We start from the raw sequence: 25,570 nt of genomic DNA on the forward strand, positions 1-25,570 counted from the left end.
ATTATCTACACCGTCCATTTTCAAGATTTTCGTATGCTTATAGATCAACTTGATTTTAACCATTTTTTAAATTTAAATTTTATAAAAGTAGATTTTGAGATAATCTTAAGAAAATTTTACATCAAAATTATATACCATGATAAAATTTGAAGGTGCACCTTACCTCGACCCCTTCACATGCATCAGTATTCCAACTGCACCAGTATTCCAACTGCACCGTTAAAAAAATAGCCTAGATCGAACAAATCCATGAGTACATAAAATTTTAAAAAATCGACGATCTAGATAATACATTAAAAAAATACACTATTTTCAAGACTTGAAATCTATTTGTTATCCTATTCATACATCTTCGGGTAAAGATAATCCAATTAAGGGTTTTTGAACATCAAAACAATTTCTTTGAATGAATTTTTGCGATGCGCCTTAATCTAATGGGTTACCCGTATACCAACTTTTTCCTTATAAGTAACGGTTGCAGTACCAAGGCAATGCTACTTTGGTAATATCCTCTACATACATGGTCGATTCCATCTCTCGTTTCAGCGTTTACTGTATTTGAAGGAAGGTTCAGCATTTTGTGCAGGGCAAGCCGACTCTGTGAGTGAGAGAGAGAGAGAGAGAGAGAGAGAGAATGGGTAGAGCCTTTCTGTATGTAATTCTTGGGGGAGGGGTTGCCGCTGGTTATGCAGCGCTTGAGTTCACCAGAAGAGGTATCGGTCATGGAGAACTATGCATTATCTCTGAGGAGCCTGTAAGTCTCTCTCGCTGGACTTGCGGATTTATTAATCTGTTTTCCTCGAATTTACTATTTCATTTATGTTTTATTTGGTATATTTTTACTTTTTTGTGTTGTATTTCTGTTTCTCTGTTCCTTTTATTTCTTGCTTTCAAATTTGCAGTACCCAATATCTTCAACATGCTTTCAAATTTGCAGTACCCAATATCTTCAATATGCTGTCAAATTTTTTGCAGTACCCAACAACTTGAATATGCAGTCAAATTTTTTTGATGGGTTTCTCTTGGTTTATTTCCATATAAGCTGTTTGTTGGTACATGCTATTTATCTTTTTATTTTATGGATTATTCGCTATTTCAACGTCGTAGCATCCATCCATCAGTAACAATCTTGCTTGTTTCTTCCTTTAATAGGTGTCCATCCTCTCTCTCTCTCTCTCTTATGGGAAAACTTTATATAAGGTTGCAACCTTATACTATAGAAGCAAGATGCACCTCAAAAATCTAGTAGAAAAGAGTCTTTCAAAGTTGAGAAACCTTCCCATTGATCATTTCGATCTCAAGACGTATGGATATAAAGAAAAAAAATAAATTTCAAGTCTTGAAAATAGTGCATCTTGTAATAAGTTATTTGAACAGTCTATTTTCAAGATTTTCAAGTGTTTATAGATATGCTTGATCTGCATAGCTTTTAGAATTTAAAATTTCATTATTAGGGTTAAAATGGTTTTTCAAGCCATCGTAAGATTTTCAACAGTGGAAGTACACCTTGTCTCAAAATTTAGGGGTGCACCTTATTTGGGCACCTAAAACAAGTTATATCATCATCCCTCGAGTCTTATCCCAACTATTTGGGGTCAGCTACATGAATTCTGTTCCATTATTGTTCTCTTTCTAGGGCCATACCCTCAGTCATGCCATAGGTCACGACGTCTCCTTATATGCTTTCCCTTTGCCCTTTTAGAGCTTTCTATTTGAACCAAATCACCCCTCCTAATCAATGTTGTTCTAAGTCGACGCTGCACGTGGCCAGACGTCTTAAGTCTACTTTTCCTGATCTTATTGCCTATTGGAGCCGCCACTAAGTTCCCTCGGATGTATTTATTTTGAATTCTATTCTTTCTTGTTTTATCACTCGTCCATCTCAGCATCCTCATCTTAACTACATTCATTATATGAATATGTTGTTTCTTGACCGCCATATTCCGTCAGGTAAAGCATGGTTGGTCTAGCAGCCGTCCTATTGAACTTCTTCTTCAGTTTCATTGGTAATATGACGATAACATAAGACGCCGAAAGCATATCTCCGCTTGCAGCTCTAATTCAATGGGAGACATCTTCCTCAATCCCTCCATTCTCATGTATTATTGATCCAAGATATTGAAAATACTATCTTTTAGGTACTTTTTAGCCATCAATCTTAACTAAATCCTCATTTCTACTTCTATAAGTGCTAAACTTGCATTTCATATACCTTGTTTCTAATTCTACCACACATACACCCATATATATATGTGGAGAGAGAGAGAGAGAGAGAGAGAGAGAGAGAGAGAGAGAGAGAGAGAGAGAGAGAGAGAGAGAGAGAGAGAGAGAGAGAGAGCTTTTATTTTTAATAATAGAGGTCACATTCAGCCATGGCTGTTGGATGTGAAATAGGGCAGCTGGGGGGTGTTCCATTTTCTAACCTCAAAGTCCCGAGAATTTTTTTTGGACTTTATGCCACATTCATACTGTTAGATTTCACATCTTATGGCGATGGGTGATTGTGACCTCCATGTACCAAAGTAAGTGGTCTTATAATATTTTATATTTCTTCGATTATGTTTCTTTTGCTTGTATTCTTTCTTGGTACCATTTATGCAACATAATGTAAATAGACTTCGTATATGAAAAAGTGGACAAATACTTGCAATATCCCACAAATAAAGTCTTGAAAACCTGTTTTCTTATTTATCTTCAACGTGTATATTCTAATGTTCATTTTGCTTCACATGGTTATTTGTTCCTTTGTTTACAATTCTTACCGGCTGAAATTATAAACTTCACATGGGAATTGAATATAATCCTTTATTTTCTTTCATTCCATTGTTGTTGTTGTTGGTGGTGGTGGTAGAAGTGGTGGTGTTGAGGTTGTTTTTTTCTGAAGTGTTGGAAATTCCTGAAGTTATATTTGTCATGCCCAAAAGTTTGACCCTACTTTTTGTTAACAAATTATGCACATATTTCAAATCGCTTGCCCATCTTAAACATTTCCTTTGAGAATAATTTTTCAGAACTACTCCTTGTTTTTCTCATTGGTTCTTCTTTTAACTCCCATTTGAAGTTTCAACATGTTCTTTCTACCTGGAACTGCTTGGGTCGATTTGGGAATTTTTTGCTTTGGGGACCGCATAATGTTTAATCTTCACCTTGTTTCTAACTTCTGAGAGTGCTTAAAGATGATTCAATAAATAAATTTAAATATTTTGTGCCAGAGGAATTTACTATTGCTTTGGGAAGAGGTGACCTAAACACTTGCTGATCTATATGGACGTTTGAGTTGCATTACTCTGCTGTTGACCCAAAAAGGAAGAAATCAAATGAGAGTGCCTTTTTTCTCATAATTAGAACAGTTGTGGATGTTGGCAATGCTGTTATGAATTTGTATCCGTTGAATCATTCATTCTTAACTATTTGTGGCCTGCTTATTGATCAATCTTTTTCACACCTTGTTGTTAGAGTTTTAAGTTGGATGGCATGATTGTATTCTCTGATTAATTTTCCTATTTAGTTTACACTTTTTAATGGCTCTAAAGGATAGGCTTTATGTTACTTTATAATTAGATTAAGCCAAGCTCATGAGTCTGATGTTTATTACTGTGCAGAGAGTGCCTCTATTTATGCTTGTGCCAAGCATCAATTAGATGAACCTGAGCACTTGAGTCAGTTTTTATTAGCATAAATATGAATATAAATTTTTGGTTTTAGACTGTTGAAGTAATTCTTACTTCCAGTCTTGTTGAACTAGCTCCTCTCCGTTAACTTTCTAGATTGTGAACATAATCTCATTTAACATTGCTTCTAAAAAGTCATAAACTCTAGGGGAGAGTTCTTGGAATAGATAGTGCAAGCTCATTTCCCTTGCAAGAGCTCAAATTCACACTATCTCATTGCACATAAAGACATCTGCCGCTATTTGTATGTCCTTGTTTTTGTTTTTGATAATATTTGTATGTCTTTTTTTGGATTAAAAAATGGTATTTTATTACTCGCTCTCTTGTTTTCCGTGATCAAGTTCCTAAGCAAGACTGAAGTGGCTAAGTAAGATGCTGCACTATGTTGCGGATTGAATTCTATTCTTGCAACGGGAAATACAGTCCAATGAGTACGTGAGCAGGTCAAGCAGACAGCCATTCTGGTGTGGACTGAAGATATCAAAGACTTTGAGGAGTAAACAAATATTTATTGAGTATCTCTTTTTAGTTGTCTGTCTACCTATCCAATGTCCATAATATCTAGAATAGCACCAGCCAAGTATACAAACCTTTCAACTAGCATCTATACAGGGTAGGTTTAGGAATTGCTGTTAAGCATTTACAATATTTCATGTTCAACTCAATGGGTTTCTTAACTATGAAAATATGATCCCAAGACTGCTCATTTTGGGATACTCTACTGAGCATGCATTCTTAAATGTCAATCAGGAATATATCATAGATGACCCATATCTGAAATTTATTGTCAACCGATTTTTAAGGTTATGGCTTGTTAATTATCACCTTATATGATTTATCATCTGCATGGGCTATGACTTGTTAATTATCACCTTATATGATGTATCATCTGCATGGGCATGGAGAATCACTGCCCCTTTTGTGTTATGTCCTGGGCACATTGAATAATCTATTTCTCTTTGTCTTAATCTGAAGGAAATAACGGGATTTTGGAATTTCCTTGGCTGTGCTTTGGGTGCATGTTTGAGACCCCTATTATACCTTTTAAAGTCATCAATCTATGGATAGAAGCTATCATATAATTGGGGTGACTTAATTCATTTGCAAAAAGAATAAATGAGTTGGCTCATCAACTACCTTGGTGAGATTTTTAGGAAGAGGACATTGCCTCCCATTAGGCTGGTAAGTTTGTGAAAAGGTCTAAAGCTTGCTTAGTTGGAGCCTGACATCATCACCTTACATGGCTGATCATCAACTAAGAAACAGGATGAATCACAATCCTGCAGCTGCAAGTAGATGGTCCAACAAATATTGAATAGCCTGCTTGGTTCTGTCCAAATCCATAGGAAATAATTCTGGTAATGGATTTTCCTAACCTGTGCTTATAGTTTAGGAGCATGTTTGAGACCATATGAGACCTTTGTAGTGGGCAAATCAAGTAAATGGTGTCAAATTACTGGGTGAAGGAGTCATTACAGAATACCTTGATCTCTACGAGAAAGCCACTGTCACATCCATTGATATATTAAATTTTTGGAATCAATAAGGGTGGTTTCCTCTTGCATGAAAGTCTCCTTATAATTAGTGCCATCTTGGAAAATGACTCTGTGCAACTATGCCAGCATTGTACGTTTGCCAGAACCATCAGTCTTGATTAATAGTGTACATCTACTTGTATTCGATAACATGTTTTCCAAGAGTCATAGTGGCGAGATTCTTTTTCTTTTGGTTTTTTAGCCCTAGGTTTGATTTGTTTGCATGAGGGAAAAAATTTTGAAGTTCAAACCCTCAATCTCATTTTAACCAGGTGCTACACGATAGGCTCAAAGGCCACAACATAAGCAAAGTAACAAGATCCTGGGTCTAATTTTGATGGTGACCATACACCCGTGATCAGTTGCAGCCCGGGGATGTGGTTCCATATATGAGTGGGGAATGCATCCATGATGAAAGACGAGTAAGACACAAAATTAAGTATGAGATAATCTTCACTTGGTCTGGAAAGGGTCTGTCATGACTTCCTGGGGACCCAGTTGAGTGCTCTGTTGAGTGAACTGGACACAAAATCTACATTAGCGAATTAGGTATCCTTTCAAATGAATCAAATTTAGCAAAAAAGGTGATGGTGAACTCGCTATAATATTTGAAACTATCCAGAAGAATGTTTTTTTGAAAATTCACTGTATCTCATATGAAAAAAAATTTATGAGCTTCAAAAGATTAGTTTAAAGTTGGATATACTCCTCCCTAAGAATGGTGGAATGTCAGCAATTGTAACATACTGAGTTATAAAGACATAGTATGTGGATTATAACTTCTATTGCCGTTTTCCTGAAGTCTTGAAGTGGGATTTGTCATTCTCATTACATTTTTTTCGTTGTTCCTCTCCAGTTTAATTGGTGATCTGTTATTGTGGCCTAAATTTCTGGATTTCGAGTCGAGTTATATCGCTTATGTTGACATCTGAGAGTCAAATGCTAGTCATTGGGAAACCTCTTGGAATGATGGTTTGTGGCTTAGATCGCTGCTTTTTATGTTAGTTTTTGGATAGATAAGCAGTGGGGTTGGAACCCTGGATGGTACGTTGTGGTTAAATACCCTAACCACTAAGCCAAGACTGCTGATCACATTGTTGCTCGCTTATCATTCTCAGTAATTTTACCATTGCTTTTTCCTTCTTTTTTTTTTTTTTTTGAGAAAAAGGTTAAATTTTATAATAGATATGTAGTAATAGCTTTTTCCTTTGATGTTATCTTTGTTTATTATCAATTCATGAATAAAAGTTATGGGGCCAAGTTATTTTAGCAATGGCCCTGTTGGAAGATTTGTCTTAGATTAGTATTTTGTAGTGGTCTTGAAATGTGTTGGCAAAACCGTAAGAAATTTTTCTTCGTTGAGCAATAGAACTAGGAGTTCGACCAAAATTGCTCGTTGAGCAATAGAATTAGGAAATTCGACCGAAATTGAGATTCCATTTCATTTCACTGATGTAAATTATGAGATCTCCCGTACATGAATTCATTTTATGCTTCCAGCTAGTTTCCCTGTTAAATCATGCAAGATCTAAAGAGAATACAACCATTAAAATTATTATATTATCGGTCAACCTGAAAGGAAAAGATCTTAATCATTGAGTAGTCTATGTAATGAATCCATATCTATATTTTCCAGACCTAGTGTAGGGGGAGGAAACTGGCATTATGGAATTGTTACTACATAAGTATTGATTCTCATGCAAAACTGAAGCCTCCTCCTTGTGATCACCATAGCCACCTTCCTGTGATCACCTTGTGCGTCTCATTGATGAAATAGATAAATTGTACAACCAGTTAAGCAGGCATATGCAGCTGCTGCATTTGTTATAAGAATGTTCGTTAATGACATTGGATTTATTTCTGAAAAATGTAATCATTGGAGAGGAAGATGTATGATGCATTTTATATAACTGGTACATCTTAGTCACTGACTCGCAAGCAGCCCCTTGTGATGCATGAGCATGAGATAGCGAGAGTGAGGGAGATCATTGAAGGAGCATTTTGGAGGAGAAATAATAGTAAAGCTTGAAAAAGAAACTAATTTTTTTTTTTTTTTAATAATGAAGGTTAGCTGTAATATTAAATAGAACTTTGTAGCCCAAAACCCCTAATAGGCAACCCACAAGATCTAGTGCTCTGTTACAAAATGGGGTGTAAATGTAAGGAAAACAGAGCAAAAAGAGCTTTAGCCATCAAGAGATAGTGTTCTGTGAGAGAGAGAGAGAGAGAGAGAGAGAGAGAGAGAGAGAGAGATGGAGGTGAGAAGATAGAGAAAGGAGAGATATTGAGATATTTTAGAGGGGAGAAGAGAGAAAGAAAGAAGATAGTTATAGGAGGGAGGTGTACAGTACAAGAAAAAGATAAAGAGACTCTGATTGAACTTGTGCTTGTTGTGTGGGTGGGGCTGCTCCTTTTTTGGCCAAGTTGACCTCCCTTTGAGTAAGGTTGAATTTGACCCAGTGTTCCCTATAAAGTGAGAAGATGTAATCAAAAGAATGGGCTAGTGTCCGTAGGGGTTGGGTTTTTCTGGTGGCCGAAGAAATGATGTTACTAAAGTTTCCCCCCACTATAAGGTTTGAGTATTCTCGATGAAGGTGATCACTCGCTTAAGACCCACTAGAAGGGCTATGGTTTTCGCTGTGGTAGAGTTGGTAGAGTCCTGTGCCCTAGGAAGCCTGAAAACGATAGAATCTCGATGTGGTGATCTGTGAGGTTACTCCTATACCACGTGGGTGGTGATTTGTATGGTTACTCCCGTACCTTGAGTGGCCCAGATTTTCGAGAGAGAATCCATCATTATTGAGCTTTAAAGTGCCCGGGGGAGGAGGGACCCAGCTGACCTGAGCGGGAAATGACTTAGGGACAAGGCAGAGAATGTTGTTCCATTTGGAAATGGGTATAGAGGAGCCCAAATTGCTACACAAAAGCAATCTTTCGGCCAGAATATGGTGAGAGCTTTGGCGCGGTCAAGGAGAAAGAGTAGTGATTGGCATTGAGCTTGGAAATGCATGAGTTCCTTTCCTTCCAGACAATCCAAAGGAAAGCTAGTAAAGTCGTTTTCCATGTGTTGCGGCCTGTTTTTGGGAGCAGCGAGATAGATAGGCCTCAAAGAGTTGCTTCACATTCTGTGGGTAGATCCAGGGCAAACCAAAAAGACCTAGAAGTTGGGCCCAAAGAGGAGAGATAGCAGGGGCATGGGAGAAGTAGGTGGGTAGCAGTCTATTTGCCCTGTTGGCACATTATGCATCGATTAGGTAGATGGAGACCACTACTTTGGAGTTGATCGATGTCAGGGCTTTAACATGTGCGAGGATCCAAGCGAGGCTTGGATCTTTAGTGAGACTGGGGCTGACGAAATCTTACCAAATATGGGTTGGAAGCTTGGATTGGCTGTAGTGATAAATAAAGGAGGCTGTCTATAAAATTCCATAAATCACCTACAGAGATGAATTCCTATATGGAATGAGCAAATTCAAGTAAGGGCATTTTGTGAAAAATCTCACATACTACCCTCCCAAATCACCTATAATACTTATTATAGATCATAGTTTTAAAAAGCGGACCACCCAGCACCTAAGTGGCCGCCTAGGCGGTCCAGAAGGCCTGGGCGCATCGCTCAGGCCTTGGCGGCCAAACTAGGTGGATATCCTTGGGTGCCCGCCTAAGCGCCCGGGAACCCGCCTTGGCGGCCGTCTAGGGCCTGCGCCCCACCCAGGGGTGGAAATGCGGCTCCTTGAGGTTATTTTTTGGTCATTTTTTTAATACTAAAGGGGAAAAATTGTGGGTTTTAGGTTCATTTTAAACTTAAAACCTATTAGAGGCCATTTCAGAGAGAGAAAACCCAAAAAAAAAAAACATTTCTACTAGGCTGCTCAGGTTCTGGGTGGCCTGGACCCCCAAGATCGCCTAGGTGCCGCCTAGCGCTTTTTGAAACACTGTTATAGATAGATTAATGTCGTTATTTAAACTTCAAATATACTTATGAAAATAGTACACATGGCTAACTTGTAATTAATGCGGGAAAATAGTACACATGGCTAACTTGTAATTAATGTGGTTATTAAGACTGGACATTATTTAAGAAAATCACCTAATTTTAGATGAGGTTATGAACAAATTTAAAAAACCATATGAAAGAGATCGTTTTTTATGGAATTAAGGCCATTTAAGCATGGCGTTCTATGAAGAAGATGACATGCGACCATCTCATGCAATACACAAGGAGTGAATGAGAGAGCTGTTTTACCAGATTTTGGTGGTCCGTTTGCTTTAGAAAATGTACAAAACTTTAAGATAGTTATTATTATTATTATTATTTTTAATATATATATATAAAAGCCAGTGTAGGCCAGTGGGCCTACAACGATATATGAGCCCAATGGGCCAAATTGAATCTGAGCCGATCCAATGATCACGATTGCATTTCGTATTTGAATTTTAATTTTTTTTCTATAAATCCAAATCACTTGAAATTTTGGGGGTGTGTTCTTTAAAAATAGGAGAATCCAATAAAAATATCAAAAAAATATTTCATGAGAAAGAAATTGATCAAAATACTCCTGAAACTTTTCAGGGGTATTTTGATCAATTTATATCTTGCGAATTATTTTTTAAATATTTTTATTAGGTGAATCTTGATGAGAAGAATATACGCCTAAAATGTCACATGATTTGGATTTGTAAAAAAAAATTAAAATTAAAATCCAACATGAGGTCGTATTCCTCAAATTGGCTTAGATTGAATCTGGGCCGTTGGGCTCATATGTAGCTGTAGGCCCATTGACCTACGCTAGCATTTCCCATATATATAGGGAGAATCTAAGGTTAGTTCGCTAGCTGACAACTACAGTAAACACGGAATGGCCCACATTGAATCTGACCCGATCCAATGATCATGATTGCATTTCATATTTGAATTTTAATTTTTTTTCTAGAAATTCAAATCACTTTAAATTTGTAGCATTTATTCTCTAAAAATAGTAGAATCTAATAAAAATATTAAAAAAATAATTCACAAAAAATTTGACCAAAATATCCCTGAAAGTTTCAGGGGTATTTTGGTCAATTTGTTTTTGTGAATTATTTTTTAATATTTTCATTAGGTGCGCCTTGATGAGAAGAGTGGACACCCCAAATTTTATGTTATTTGGGTTTGAATAAAAAATATTAAAATCATATTACGAAATGCAGTCGTGATCGTCAGATCAGCTCAGATTATTGGGCTTACACTATTCCATTAGCCCATGGGCTGATAACTTCTTTTTCCATATATATATATATATATATATATATATATATATGTATATATTGGCGCTGTAAAAACTATACAAAAGATAGAAGTTTTAGTTGAAAATGGAGCTTTTATATTCCCTATCATTAGATAGTGCCGCACTTAAAAACAATATCAAATTAATTTTGGGATTAAGGAAATCATAGTTATTGAAGCATGACTAGGAGTGATGACGAGGGATTATCACATGCTAGAAGCTCCTTAGGTTGGGAGTGCATTCAGTACAATTATTTAATTAATATACGAATAGTTTTTATCAATTAAAAATCCAACAATCCATGGAATGTAATAAAAACTCGTACACAACAATTAAAAAAGGAATTATAAAAACACCCCTAGGAGTGGAACTGTGTAACATCTCAGGATGTCTTTTTGATCTATTTCAAATAGCCCATCATTCTTTCGATCAAATCTCAAATAGCCCATCAAATGACACATCATTATAGGCTTTGAAATTTATCAAATCACACCTATGGTGAATTGATAAATTTCCCTTAAAAATAATTATTTATTAATTAATATTTATTTAATTGATAAATAATGTTTTATATTTCATTTGACATGTAACAATAATCCGACAAAATACAATAGAAAAATATTATAATGAGGCACATTGGGATAACTGATAAGTGATAACAATATAAGGGAGCTGATTTTTTTATTGATAAAATCTGGTTTACTCCAAGACATAACAAGCTGCTTTATTTATGATTTTACCGTTTATAACCTCCAAAAGCAATATTTAAAGAGTATGATTACAACTAAAATCCAAATGAATCATCTTCTAGGCCTCTTGTTCCTCCTTCGAGCAGCTAGGACCGATCCTTAAAAGTGGGATTGAGATCCCAAAATGTTTAAAGTACAATCCCATTAAGATCCTTTTCGGTGAGTGCTAAAGCCCGATCTTAGAGTGGGAAGGACACTTAGGTTGGGAGATCCCATAACTATGAAGGAATAGATGATCTATGTGAAGTTAAGAATTAGTTATTGTACATAATACCTTCTTCTTTATTATTCCTCTAAAAGGGATGGTGCAAATAAATGTAAGTTTAATCAATGTGCTATTAATCTATTAATTAATATTGTTTCCTTGAAAAGAGCCCCTGATATAGACATTATTCCAGAAAACCTTAAAGCTAGGGAGTATTTTTGACCAAAACACTGACACAGGTTGTTTGGAAACAAAATAGTGGTTGTTTAAATTGAATGGTGTTATTTTAAAAAATAATACATGTGAGTAGGGGAATTTTAAAATATAACAAACCTGTGTTCAGTAGATAGTACTGCGTTAGTAAGCAATGCTTTAGCATAATGTGAGGGTAAGGACTTGAGTGGAAATAAAAGAAATAAATGAATGATTCTTCTTTACTGCTGTATTCATATGTTGCTTCATTTATTGATATTATTTATTTTCACACTGCTTGTTCGTTCCCCACATTTGTTAGTTACATGATTAGAGCAAACTTAATTTTATGCCTGATCAGAGTTCGCCATATGCAATGTAGGTTGCACCATATGAGCGACCAGCATTGAGCAAAGGATTTCTACTTCCAGAAGGTATTTTCTGCATTTATTTTATAGGAACAAAAAGAAGCTTATTAAATCTGCAGTATAGCGAGTAATGCGGTGGTGAACATGTTTGAATTTCCTTAGTTTGGTGAGTACTTCTCTTTTATTTTTTTGACTAGTTATTACCATCAGATAAATATGTATAAACTGTATATGATGATCAGCAATGGGGTCCCTCCTGTCTATCAAGGTTTTGCTATTGAGAAAAGGTTTTAGAATTACATGTTAGTAGGTTACTGATATGGACTTCCTACATTGGTTTTCTCATTTTTTTCCCTTAAGACCTTAGAGTTGCAGAATGTCGATTATATTGTCAAGGAAACTGTTGAGCTGCATTTTCAATTATTAGAATTGTGTTCAAAACTTACTTGCAGGAATCTTGCATATAGGAGGCACTCAAGTTCCTAAAATTAATGTTCCTGAACTTTTGATAACCTTCTTTTGCAAGCTCAACTGGAGCCGAGATTGAACCATTAGCAATCTCGAAGATTCTAACACTAGGGTCCTAACTTCCCTGCAATATTGACTCATAAGTGTGACACATGTGGCAGGAGCCATGCACATGCAACTGCAGAATGTGATGTTGCATGCTGAACTGCTGAAGAATGCAGTGTTTCAGGTTCATCTGGTTTTGAAAATAGTCCAGTCCATTCTTGTCTAGTTTCAACTGTTGAATGTTTTTCGATATTAGAGTTTGAATACTTAGATTTGGGTTTCCAAACACTCTGGTGTCATTTCATTTAAGAAACAGAGAACATGGAATGATTTTTCGTCTAAGTTGTGATGTGGCCAATGTGGTTTATGTACAACTCAATAGAGGGACAAATTGACTAAAATACCCCTTGTTCCAGATCAACTAAGATGCCCCTGCTTATATGTCAGTACCTGTGAAATATTAATATTTTATTCAGGATGAGTTTTTTTGGCACCAAATGTTGAAGTGAGGTTGCTTGAGAGAAAGCATGACGCCAATTCTTTCCACAAAACTGAGATCGCACAAATGAGGCATGTCATTAGGAGCATAAAGATATGTACTTTCTATGTGTTGTTATGTGGTGGAAGGAGATTTTTAAATTCTTCCAGGAGTTGTACACTGTCAACCCCTTCCACTAGGGATGTTATTGAGTTTGATTGTGTTCTGTCGAACACAGTTGATTGCTTTTTGCGTGTTGAATTAGAAGGCCCTGGGCCCATTTAGTCACACCCTAGCCTTGTCCCAATATTGCTGGGATATGTTAGAGGGTAGCATTTTGAAGGTTTCTGAAGGGTTCCATGAGAAGGTCCAGTATTAAGGGATGAACACCTTCTTTGTCATTTTCATAGACACTGGAAGCCGTTGTTGATGTTAGCGATTTTTGCCCTATTGGTTTGGTTAGCAAGATACACAATCATGTAGCACAAGCCCTGTCCACCAGAATTGGGGAGGTTTTGTTTGTTGTTTCCCTTTTCAAGGGGCTTTTGTCTGGGGAGTCCTTAGGTTTCAAATGGGACCATTTTTACGTTCGAGCGTTTGAACTTTAGGTTTAGAAGAGAAACCCCCTTATGATTCATGAGGATGACATAGATAAACCGTAGAGTATGACCATTTGGATTGGATTTCTTGATATCTGAGAGGATGTAACAATGGCAGATGGAGGTGGTGTGGATCAGCTTGACTTCAAGCACTTGATTTGCTAGTTGATTTTTGGGAACTCTCTCCCTAGGATCTATCTTGGTCTTCGCCTTATGTTTACTAGTAAACATAAAAAAGACCTAATAATGGAATGTTTCGAACAAATATTGGCACCTTGAAGAATTCACTCTCTTTGGGTGGAATAATGGCACATATTTAGCATTTAGGTCATGTGCAGTTCATTTTACAAGAGGAGTTTGGAAAGATGTCCAGAGGGGGTCAGGTGGAAGTTCATTATTTCCAATTATACATGTATTTGTGAGTTTAAAAAGCAAGGTGATACGAGGACAAACATACCTAGCGAGGTTCTTTTGGGTCAGTAGTTATGGCAATTTAGGTATGATGGTTTGGGTCTTGGAGTAGACTTGGTTATTTCTGACAAGGTGTGGGGCCTTCAAGGTGTAGTATGATTGTGGGTTGGGAGTTTATTGGGGAAATTAATTACCAGGTGGAAGATGGGGAGTAGGTGCTTGGGCAATAATCTAGGGGATATTTGGATTGGGAGTTTTGGATTTCAATGCTGGAGTTTCAAAATGTTTTCGGTAACGTGGAAGCAACGATGTCTGGTGGTCATATTTTTGCGAATCTTCTAAGGATTAGGAGCTTGGGGAGTTTTCTAGTTTTGATAGGTAGGTTAGAGGTTTTTTCCATCCCCATGATAGGTGTCTTTGGAGAATTTAGATTTGGGATGGTTAGAGAAATTTCCTAGTTTGATCATTTTATTTTCCATTCTCATTGACAGAGTCCTTTGTGTTCCTGGTCCTCTGGATGAGAGTTTCCTATACCACTTGGTTTATTAGTGATTGGCATGCCTGGACAAGATCTTGACAGTGGGACAATATTTACATCATGTGCAGTGAGATTGCTGAAGATATTCATCATCTCTCCTCACTACTTGTAAGTTTGGTACATAATTACAAGAATCTCTTGCCAAAGGTCGCGATTCCAATTCGGAATTTTTATTCTGCGATTCCGACAAGGAATCTTCAAGGAATTCATTTTTGTGAAATTAAGAGTATCGATTCCTTATTTTAGAAATCTCAATTCCAACACTTATAGAATATTGTTTCTAATGTTTATTGATTCTTCATTCCGCAATTTTTGGATCTTGATTCTACATTTATTGGATCTGGATTCCACATATAATGATACTCTCTCCATCAAATTAGAGACACAAACATAAGGCTATGTACTACAAAATAAACAATTCAAATTCTATGAGAAGCATCAAATCAGAAACTCAATTACGAAGATATTGGAATCTCGATTCCATATATGAAGGAATCTCAATTTTATATGGGATGATTTCGAATTGGTAAGAAACGCTATTCCAAAGAGGACGGAATCTGGATTCCATATATGTAGGGATCTTGTTTTCATTTGGGTCGAATCTCGATTCTTATAAAGTAGGAATCTCATTTCCCCTTGTACAAACTTCATTTCTGAAAATAGGACTCATCTAGCCAGATGTGATTCCGTGATTTTGATTCCTAAAATGATTTAGAATCTCAGTGTTTCCAACAACTATAGTTTGGTAGATACGTTTCGGGCTTTGACTTGAGCACCTACTCTGTTGAGTGGGAAAATGTGCATCTGTGGTTCCTCTTACTAAAATTTGATCCTCATGCCCCTATCCACTATAACAGAGAAGATCCTTTTCAGTTGAACTCTTTTACCAAATTTCTGGGGGATTTGACTTGAACATAAAGTGAATAGGCACCTTGTGTGTCAGTTTCGATGGCAGGCTTTTCTATGGCTTTAACACAATAGCAGGTCCTTTAGACATGTTTAAAGCTATTGCAGTGATGATAACAGCCTGACTAGCTTGACTTGCATTCATCTCTTAGTAAATTATTGGTGTGGTCCTTTGGTAGGCAACTTGTGAGCACAAGTAGATGGGCCCACTATGAGGTGTATACTCCTTGGCATCTTTGAGCTTCCATGTCATTGGGAAAGTCAATTGAAAAGAGGAGTTTCTAGCAAGGAATATCCACATTTAAATTGTTGTTCTGATGTATGTTTTGATGTTTTGCTTCTTTCACTTCTGGTACTTTATGGAATGATTTGAATTCTTGAATGAAATTTGCCCATCAAAGTCAATACTTGATTCTTGTTATGGTCTCAAGTCTCTCTCTACCGTTCAATTCTAAGTTGAAGGGACAATGACCTCATATCTGTTATGTGAGAATGTTTACATTGTGAGCAGTGTTTACCAAAATGATTTGTTCGGTAGTTATTTACTGGCTACAAAATATCCTCTTTATATATTCGGTCAAAAGTAGCTGATAAACGTCTCTCAATGGGGGTTCATATGTATTCTGCTATCCACCGAATAATAATTTCAATATGTGCTTTGTGTGGAAATTTGCAGATCCGGCTCGCCTGCCATCATTTCATACTTGTGTTGGTGCCCATGAGGAGAGACTGACACCAAAATGGTATAAGGAACATGGTAAGCTTCTGTTGAATGCCCCATGAAAGGCTAGTTCTCACATCCTGTCTTTGTCAATGCCCTGTGATGATTCTTCGCTCCTAGTAAATTTGTTAGTCCTTTGTAATGGCATGCTTCTTTGTTATATCTGGTTGATCTGCTCCTTTTAGTTTACCACAAATATTATTGAGCTTGGCATGATAAAAGACAGTTTGCAAGTTAATAACATAGGTATGAAGAACATCCATCATCTTATTTCTAGAAAAGTAGGGACTTTCTGAGTTTCTGAACTTTCTATGAAATGTCTTAAGCTATTCGCAATGTACTGTAGAACCATAAATTGTTACATAATGTAGTACTTGGCAAGTTTCTGGTTTTCCATCTTTTTTGGGGATCAATTTGGGCCTGCAGATTCCATTGAGGCATAGGCTAAATAATACTTAGTTGGATGTAGTTTGCCTGCACTCTTTCTTCAGTCACTTTTAAAAGGGCTTTCTGATGAATTTGGTTTGTTGGGTCAGTATGTATGGTTTCATCCCTATAGACTCCTAGGTTGCAGTATGGTGTTCCGGTTGGTTTGAGTGTTTGGGATGTCTGAAATCCATAAATTTAATTAAAATGATGTACCTCTTTTACTTCTTTCTTATTCTGCAATGAAATTTACTGATCAGAGATGTAAAGGTTTTTGGGTGTTCATGCCTAGTGTTCTACTTCTCTCAGATACATTGTGAGGTGGCTGATCTCTCAGATTGATTGCAATCAGTGATCAGCTACATATCCAATTAAGATTGCAGCTTTATTTAAAGTTCTTTACCACAGCTGTGCTTTTCGGCTTGTAGGCTTAGGATGTGCTTTTTCAGCTTCATTTAAAGTTCTTTACCACTGCTTTGCTTTTCGGCTTGTAGGCTTAGGATGTGCTTTTTCAGCTTCTAGATAATCCTCCATGTCAAGTCTAGGTAAGCTTGGTTTTCACATGGCTGATTGAAAATTCAGACCTTCCGCTGCAAACCTGGTGTCTCAAGCTCACCCTTATACGAAAGCCTTGGTTTAGAACAAACATATCGCTGAGTAGCCGAAATATAGTACCAAAAGACCTGCAAATTTCTGCAATGGAAAAAGTCCCTAATAAATGTGTTTATGTTTATTTGAGTTTGTAAGGATTGTGGCAAAATTATGGCAATTTGTCGTGCAGAATTTTACTTCTTAAATTCGGGTACTTTGGAGGAAGGTTTGCAAGCTGAATTTTCTTTGAATTGATGCCATGCAAAAATCTAGGTTAGAATTATTCAGAGTTAACTAAGAATTTTCACCCTGTAATTTTTTTTCCTTCATTCCTTAAGGATTGAGTATGTCTGCCATATGATCTGATGCAGGGAGAGAATAAAACCGGAAAATTAACAATAAAAAGAAGGAAGGTTGAGAGAAAATACCCTCTCTCAAAGGTCTGCAAGGGAATCAACCCCCAAAACAATATCTTTCACGAGACCAATTTTTATTCAATTCATAGACTGCTTTACAATAAAGGGAAACCTCCCTTTAAATAGACTAAAAAACAAGATAAGCAAAAGAGAAAAAAAAACCTCCATGCACTCCCTTTTTTTTCTCTCTTTCCTATTTTCTCTCATCCCTATTTTTCTCTCTTAACTTCACATGCTAATAGATAACCATGTTTTTATCAAAGCAAAGCCTCCCACGTTTTACCCAAAGCCATGTTTTACTCAAAGCCTTCCTATTGTGAGAAAGATAAAACTCCCCTAATTTTAACCTTATCCTATTTACATCCCAAACTAACTAACCCAATGGATACAAGATAAACACAATATAAATTTATGCCCTCCTAATTGTCCGTGCGTACTCCCTATTCTTATCAAAAGAATAAAGATTAAAATAATCCTAATAATCTAAACTCACATAATTATTAAAAATCCCCAAAATATAACCCTTAATTAAAATACGTAAAAAAATCCAAATTAGGTCATTCCATGACTGCAACAATGTCCTCTGGTTGGAGAAAACTCGTCATTGAGTTTTGAAGAGGACTAAGATGAGATCTACATCAAACTCGCATCATTCTTTTGCCTTTTTCTCCTTTGGCTCTAAAAATATCAATGGTTGTGATACGTCAAAGAATGGATCAAAATTTGAAGAAAAAAGTATTAATGCAAATATTTCGAACTTAGCCATCCTTTCATCATTTATGGGCTTGTGATTGACATTGTCCTCAACATCCAACGCCTTCTCTGAGATAGGATTTTCCACATGATCCAACGTCTTCTGTGAGATAGGATTTTCCACATGATTTTCGATATGGGCATGAAACTTGATCTCAGAAATATCATTTTTGATAGGAACGATGATCTCAGAAATATCGTTTTTGATAGGAACAAGATGAAAGTCACCTCCTTCACCTTCATTGCCTTGATCTCCAACATTACTCTCCAAATTTCATTCACACTGAAGCTGAGCAAACTTGTGCGTGAGCTCTTCTACTCTATTAGCTAAAGGCAGGAGTTTTTCAACTTTCTCCACTAGGGCTTGAACTTTCTGAGTCAACAACTACAACTCTAATCTTTCAAGGGATCTTTCGAGGGGTGCCTCCTTCGTAACCCGCTCTGGTACCAATTGATGCAAATTGATACTCTGATACCAAATGATGCAGGGAGAAAATAAAACCAAAAAATTAACAATAAAAAGAAGGAAGGTTGAGAGAAAATACCCTCTCTCAAAGGTCTGCAAGGGAATCCACTCCCAAAACAATCTCTTTCACGAGATCGATTTGTATTCAATTCATAGACTGCTTTACAATGAAGGGAAACCTCCTTTTAAATAGACTAAAAAATAAGATAAGCAAAAGAGAAAAAAAACCTCCACGCACTCCCTTTTTTTTCTCTCTTCCCTATTTTCCCTCATCCTTATTTTTCTCTCTTAACTTCACATGCTAATAGATAGCCACGTTTTTATCAAAGTAAAGCCTCCTACGTTTTACTCAAAGCCTTCCTATTGTGATAAAGATAAAACTCCCATAATTTTGACCTTATCCTATTTACATCCCAAACTAACTTAACCCAATTGATACAAGATAAACACAATATAAATTTATGCCCTCCTAATTATCCCTGCGTACTACCTATTCTTATCAAAAGAATAAAAATCAAAATAATTCTAATGATCTAAACTCACATATTATTAAATATCCCCAAAATATAACCCTTAATTAAAGTACGTAAAAAAATCCGAATTAGGTCATTCCATAACTGCATCAAGATCTCTGTGCACAACTTTAAAAACTGGATTCAAGCAACTATTTTTTTCTTGATCTGCTAAGTTGAATTCAGACAAGTTGGTGAATTTGTTGAGGAATGTTCTGAAAGAAAGAATAAAGCTAATGAAGAAACAATTGATTAATTCTAATATATGTTCAGTTTAGAATTTGTATGATTAGGTCTTGAGCATGTTCCGAGGACTCAAAATGCTAATTAGGAATGGGTTTGAGAATTGTGGAGCATTGATTCTTTTAGGATATTACTTCATGACTATTGCTTTATGTGGCATTCATGTTTAGGGCACATTTGGTTCGCGTGAAGATATTTTCGTGAATATTTTCATATGAAAAACTTCCCTCATGTTGTTAGGTATAGGAATATTTTCACACAAATTAGCTGCCGATTAGGGTGCTTTTGATAACCTTCTCTAGGAAAATCCCTATTGCTGACCTTCCTAAAATATTAGAGGAAAGTGAAAATTGGTAGCCTGAAAGTTGGGAACCCTATTTGATAAACTGTGGTGCTTGTATTTTTATCTATTTGGCATTAGAAGAGTTGAAAACTACCTCTTATACCCTCAGAGCCCATGAAAGCAAAGTTTTCTTCAAGTTTGCCTTCTCATGGGATATCATTCTTATAAATAAACTACCCATTCAAAGAGAAATGAATAACATAAGCTTGGGAGCTTGACCAATGCTTTGTCCAAAGCATATGAACTGCCATGCCATCAGACCAATTGAGTGCCTCATTTTGAAACATTCGGTCTAAGCATTTGTACTTATGTGTCCATCAATCTTTCTCTTGTAAATATATTTAAATACTTCAGAGCATGGTTGTATGTAAAATTCATTTCAATGTTTTCTCAGTGTGTACGATTTATGCACATAACAATTGTTCCAAGCCCTTTTAAATCTATTCAAACTATGAAAATATATTAAGCATCAATCAATTACCAAACCATCACTTATCCATCCAAACTCAGAGTATGGCTGAGAATTTACCGATCTGGATCCGAAACTCGAAATTCGGATCCTATTTGGATCCAGGTATGGATCAAGATTTAGATCCAAAATTCAGATCTTGATCCAAAATCTAGATCTGAATAGTAATTCAGGTTGGATCTGGGTATAGGTGGATCCGATTTGGATCCAATCCAGTTTTTAAGATAATATATATTGTTATATATTTATTAATTTATATTTATAATATATAATATTTTTAACTTTTAAAACCTAATCCGCACCGTAGGTTTATGGAAGATGAACGGTGGGGATTGGATCCTTGCTTATTTCTCACTCTAAATGAAAATTTAGGGTTTCTCTATGACTCTTACTCTCGATCTGTAAACCCATCTCTCTCATATCTCTCTCCATTGAAGCCCATCTTTGATCTCTGCCCAAAATTCTCCAATTTGAGCTCCCTATCGGTTGAAGTTTGTCTTCGTTGTCTTCGAGAAGAGAGAGAATATCGCTGAAGCATGCTCTTTGTGGTGAGCCTGTTGGCTTTCCTTCTTCCTCTTTGCAATGCTTTCTCTCACTATTAGCCATTGAGGACTGGTTTTAGAGAGAGAAAGGAGGGCAGTGTTGCAGGAAAACGGTGGGGGGTGGGAGTTTTAGATTTTGGGAGGAGAGAGGATGGAAATAAAGATATGGGCTTTCAGTTTTAGACTTGGAATTTGGGAAATAGCATAAAGAGAGAGAGAGAGAGAGACAGAGAGGGAGAGAGATTCTTAAGAGCTAGAGAGAAAATGTATAGAGAGAGGATTTGGAGAGATGAAAGAGAGTGAAGTTTATTAGGGCAAGGCAGATTAATAAGGATGAGACAGGATAAAGATGGTTTGCCAGAGAGAGCAAGGCACTGTTGGGAGCAAAGTACTGGAGAGAGAGAAACCTGGATATGCTATAGGCCCAGGATAAGAGTTCAACAAATTTAAAGGCTTCAAATCGCTATGCATAATAAAGCAACCATGACATGCTTCAACCCCCTTCAAGACCTGAATCATCCATCTCTTCATCTCTGAAACGCTTATTCCTCCATTCCATTCCTTCTTGGCCTCTGTGATCAAACCAGCTAAATCCATGGGCAGAAACTGAAGAACAAGAATTGGGCCATCATGATCAGACCAGAAATACTCAAATAAGTTGGACAATGCTGGTGCCCCATGTAGGGTTTGCAGAGCTTGAAGATCTCTAATGGTAGATTGCTGGCCATGTATCTCTTTGAGGGCAACGATTAAGCAATCAAAGAGAGTTTGCTTTGTAAATGTTAGAATAGGCACCTGAGCCTATGGAATGGAGGATTTGGTAGCGCTGGGTGATTGTTGGGGTTCTTGGGAATGCTCCAGCTTCGGGACTCAGGTTCCATGGAGGTGAAAAAGGTGAAATCGAGAGAGAGAGAGAGAGAGAGAGAGAGAGAGAGAGAGAGGTGCTTCCTCTTGGAAAAAAGGTTTTGTAGAGAGAGAGCTTAGAAAGAGTTTTGGGTGAAATATCACATATTTCTCTCTACCCTATTTCTCTCTCCTCTCCTCTCTCGAGATAAGGACTGGAGCCATGGGTTTCGGGTGTTGTTGTTGGGTTTGGGGCTCCCATGGCATGTTGGTCTCTCTGAAATTGTGATAAATGGATTTGGAGGATGTTGCACCAGTGCAGGTAGAGAGGGAGACTGAAAGATTGATGAAACAAAATGCAACTGATTCGGATCCATATCCCATGGATGATTTTGGATCTGGATTCGAATCTAAATATTTTGGATCCGGATTCGATGTATACTAATCGCATCTGGATCCGGGTGGATCCAGACCCGATCTGGAAAATTCTCAGTCCTAACCCAGAGAGTTAAACTGAAAAGGGAAAATATGGGAAATAAAATGACCTTTTTTGGAAATCCCCATTACCATCCGTTCTATGAGTGAGGATCGGAAAGGAATAAAAACAACATTGCAGCCTTCTTTTAATCAGAGAATGATTTCTTGATCATTATAGCAAGAACAATAAAACTAAGTGATTGCACAAGGCACAAAAATCAATTCTTATGGTACAAAATACACCACGCCCCATCGTCTGATATGCAAACAATCGCAGTCATGAATATTCCAATTATTAAATATATTGAGAATTATGTTCTGTTTATTGTATTACATATATTCTTTTCTTTCACCTGTTACAAAAAATAAATAAATAAACAAATAATATTTACCATCACTATGAAACCTTTTAGATCCAAATGAACCTCTGTGATCAACCTATACTAACAACCATTTGCAGAGATTAATTGTTTAAATAAATGAGAAGTTACATGGATTAAACCGCTTATAAATCAAATAAAACATCTGAACTCACTAAAAAACGATTAGTAGCTATCATAAGGCAACACATACAAGTCACTGCGATTGTATGGCGCGCAAGACTCAATATTAGTGGTAGAACTATAACATGAGATGCAACTGAGTGTAGCAGAAAAATAAAAAGAAATAAAAACCGTAGTTACTGTTTGTTTGACTTGTTCTCTCGCAATTATGTTGTTTCGGAGGTTCATGAGAATTTCAATTTTTCTGTTTACTCATGGAGGTCCTAGAGTTTCCTTCCTACACTGCTTTTAGGAAATGGCATTCTTAGGTTACAGAGGGAACCCTAATTTCTATCCCTTTTTCTTAACAGACTTTTCCATTTGTTGGGGTTTGATATTTTTAGTTTCTTCTAGAGAGAGGGACGAGAGAAGTAGAAAGAGTGTGTAAACTGACATTTACCAAAGACATTGTGGGATGAAGATGCAGAGAGAGAGAGAGAGAGAGAGAGAGAGAGAGAGGTATTTGCGCTGGGAGTGCAAGACCTGGAGGCAAGAGACCATGCATTGTGGGAGAGGAATGGTGGAGAGAGAGAGACAGAGAGAGCAGTCGTTTTTGTCTCGTGAATTTTCCCAGAAAGTGGCAGCGAAGGGTTACCCATGGGCTGCCACTTTATTCATTTAAGCACTGCAATGGGTAATGTTTAAGTTCCGGCTTTCACCTTTTTTACTGTACCCAAATGGGAAAAAGCTACAGTAGAGGGGAAAGTCGGAGATGTTCCCAGGGATTCGCTGTTATCAAACATACCCTTAGTGTAAAAAAATACAGTAAGACTAATTGGTGTGAAAATATTCCCACAGCTAATCACATGATGAAACTCTTTTATGTGAAAATATTTCCCGAGAAATATTTTTACACGAAACAAACATGCCCTTAATTTTAATTTATTTTCATAAGCTAGTTATCTTGGTTCAGTTTTGTCTTGCCAACTAGAACTTCTCTAAATCAATTATTTTGTATACTTTTTTGTCAATCTGATTTCTGAATTATAAGTTACTGGTTCTTTATTCATGTGACCATAGTGGTCAACCAGACCATGTATGGTTTTTATCATCATGAATTTGTCATTGAACACTGGCAGATGTTCTTTACTCGCTTGATAGTTTATCAAGAGTTGTACGATAATTTGGAATAGGAATATTAGAAAAAGCCTTGTAAACGTATATGCTTTTGAACCATATTAAGTTGGAAGCTCCAAACAATGCAATTTTCATTTTTTTTATTTGTTTTTTTGAGTCATTGCCATAAGACTTGCATATTGTTGTTGTCTCAGATCTCCCTTTTTTGCGCTCATAAGTTGTTGCATAGTTTATTCTAACTCTTCAAGCAGGACTTTGTTATAGATAGTGTTATTTCTTCTTATTTGGCTTATAAACAGTAGTTCCACAGGCTAGTTACATATGAGAATGCTGTATTCACCCTTCTCTTTTTGGTTCTCCGACTGTGGCATATTTGAGTACAGTGGATCTTGATATAAATACATTCTTTTGAGTTTAATCCTGAATTGAAAAGGCCATATTGGATGTTCTTCCATGCAGCTGCTAATAATCAGAATCTGGATCTTCCTTTTCAGGAATTGAATTGGTTCTTGGAACTCGCGTAATGTCTGCTGATGTGAGGCGTCAAACACTTTTGACATCATCAGGAGAAACTATCAGCTACAAAACTCTGATCATAGCAACAGGTGCTCGGGTATGGATTATTTCATATTAAAAGTTGATGATATAGTTTTTAAACTAGACAGAACTAAGATTGTATTCTAGTTTCAGTTATGCATTTAAAATTTTGGAATACTCTAAATTCTGTAATTCCTTTGGCATCTCCTTGATGACTAACAATTGTTCTATATATAGGCATTGAAGCTTGAAGAATTTGGAGTGATGGGTTCTGATGCTCCAAATGTTTGTTACCTGCGCAATTTGGCTGATGCATCTAGACTCGTCAATGTAATGCAGTCTGCTGCTGGTGGAAAGGCTGTTGTGATTGGTGGTGGCTACATTGGCATGGAATGTGCTGCATCTCTTGTCACAAATAAAATCAGTGTGACCATGGTCTTCCCAGAAGAACATATAAGTATGCTCTTCTTATAGTGCATATTCTGTTATTATTTCAAAATTCAATTGTGTTGTTATTTTTGCATTCCGAATGAAAAGATGATTTGGTATGAACTTTGATCTCCCATTGACATGGAAAAATTTTATTCGAATTACTTGTCGGAGATCCTTCATATTTCTTATTCTTCTTTTATCTTGGTTTCTCCAGTGGCTCGTTTATTTACGCCTACAATTGCTGCTTTCTATGAAGATTACTACAGTTCAAAAGGAGTGGAGTTCATTAAAGGCACTGTTTTATCATCATTAGAAACTAATTCTCTTGGCCAGGTAACTCTTGTTGTTGTTGATGACCATCTATTAAAGTGAATATTTCTTTTCAGAATGTACAGTAGCTTTGACTTTTTACAGACTCCAATTTTGAATACCTATTGTCAATGTTCAACAATTCGGCCACCCAGCCGCCTAGGTGGCCAAATTGCTAAAACGCCTAGGCGGAACTTAGGTGGGGCACCTAGGCGGAACTTAGGCGGGGCACCTAAGCGGCTTGCGTCTAGGCGCCCGCGTAGGCAGGCAAGGTGCCGCCGAGGTGCTACAAGAAATGCGGCCGCCTAGGCGTTGCCTCGATGCAGGTTGTCGAGGGCAGAAAAATGCCCTTGGCTAGGGTCGAAATTAGTAATTTCCCCCCCCGCCCCTAAAAAGGGGGAAAAAGGTTTTTGGGGGGTATTCTAACACAACCTAATTC

The 25,570-nt window shown here is 36.8% G+C and overlaps 1 protein-coding gene across 4 annotated transcripts in view; it reads left to right on the plus strand.

Moving 5' to 3' along the window:
* Nucleotides 1–585: 585 nt before the first annotated feature.
* The window catches only part of MDAR4 (monodehydroascorbate reductase 4), a 37,350-nt gene continuing 12,365 nt past the window's right edge, over nucleotides 586–25,570 (plus strand). The window contains exons 1-7 of one of the 4 annotated variants that reach the window (XM_088860307.1): nucleotides 586–754; nucleotides 1,951–2,138; nucleotides 12,002–12,053; nucleotides 16,109–16,189; nucleotides 24,348–24,466; nucleotides 24,628–24,847; nucleotides 25,037–25,155. In XM_088860307.1, coding sequence (XP_088716433.1) covers nucleotides 24,377–24,466; nucleotides 24,628–24,847; nucleotides 25,037–25,155 — 429 coding nt within the window. In that variant the 5' untranslated portion in view covers nucleotides 586–754; nucleotides 1,951–2,138; nucleotides 12,002–12,053; nucleotides 16,109–16,189; nucleotides 24,348–24,376. Of the gene's footprint in view, nucleotides 755–1,950; nucleotides 2,139–3,212; nucleotides 3,240–4,012; nucleotides 4,168–12,001; nucleotides 12,054–16,108; nucleotides 16,190–24,347; nucleotides 24,467–24,627; nucleotides 24,848–25,036; nucleotides 25,156–25,570 lie in introns of all 4 variants that reach the window. The other 3 variants (XM_088860305.1, XM_088860308.1, XM_006840682.4) reach the window with 3 other exon arrangements.

This window comes from Amborella trichopoda, chromosome 3 (genome assembly GCF_054954075.1).
Source record: "Amborella trichopoda isolate Santa Cruz 75 chromosome 3, AtrichopodaSantaCruz75HAP2 v2.0, whole genome shotgun sequence".
Lineage (NCBI taxonomy): Eukaryota > Viridiplantae > Streptophyta > Magnoliopsida > Amborellales > Amborellaceae > Amborella > Amborella trichopoda.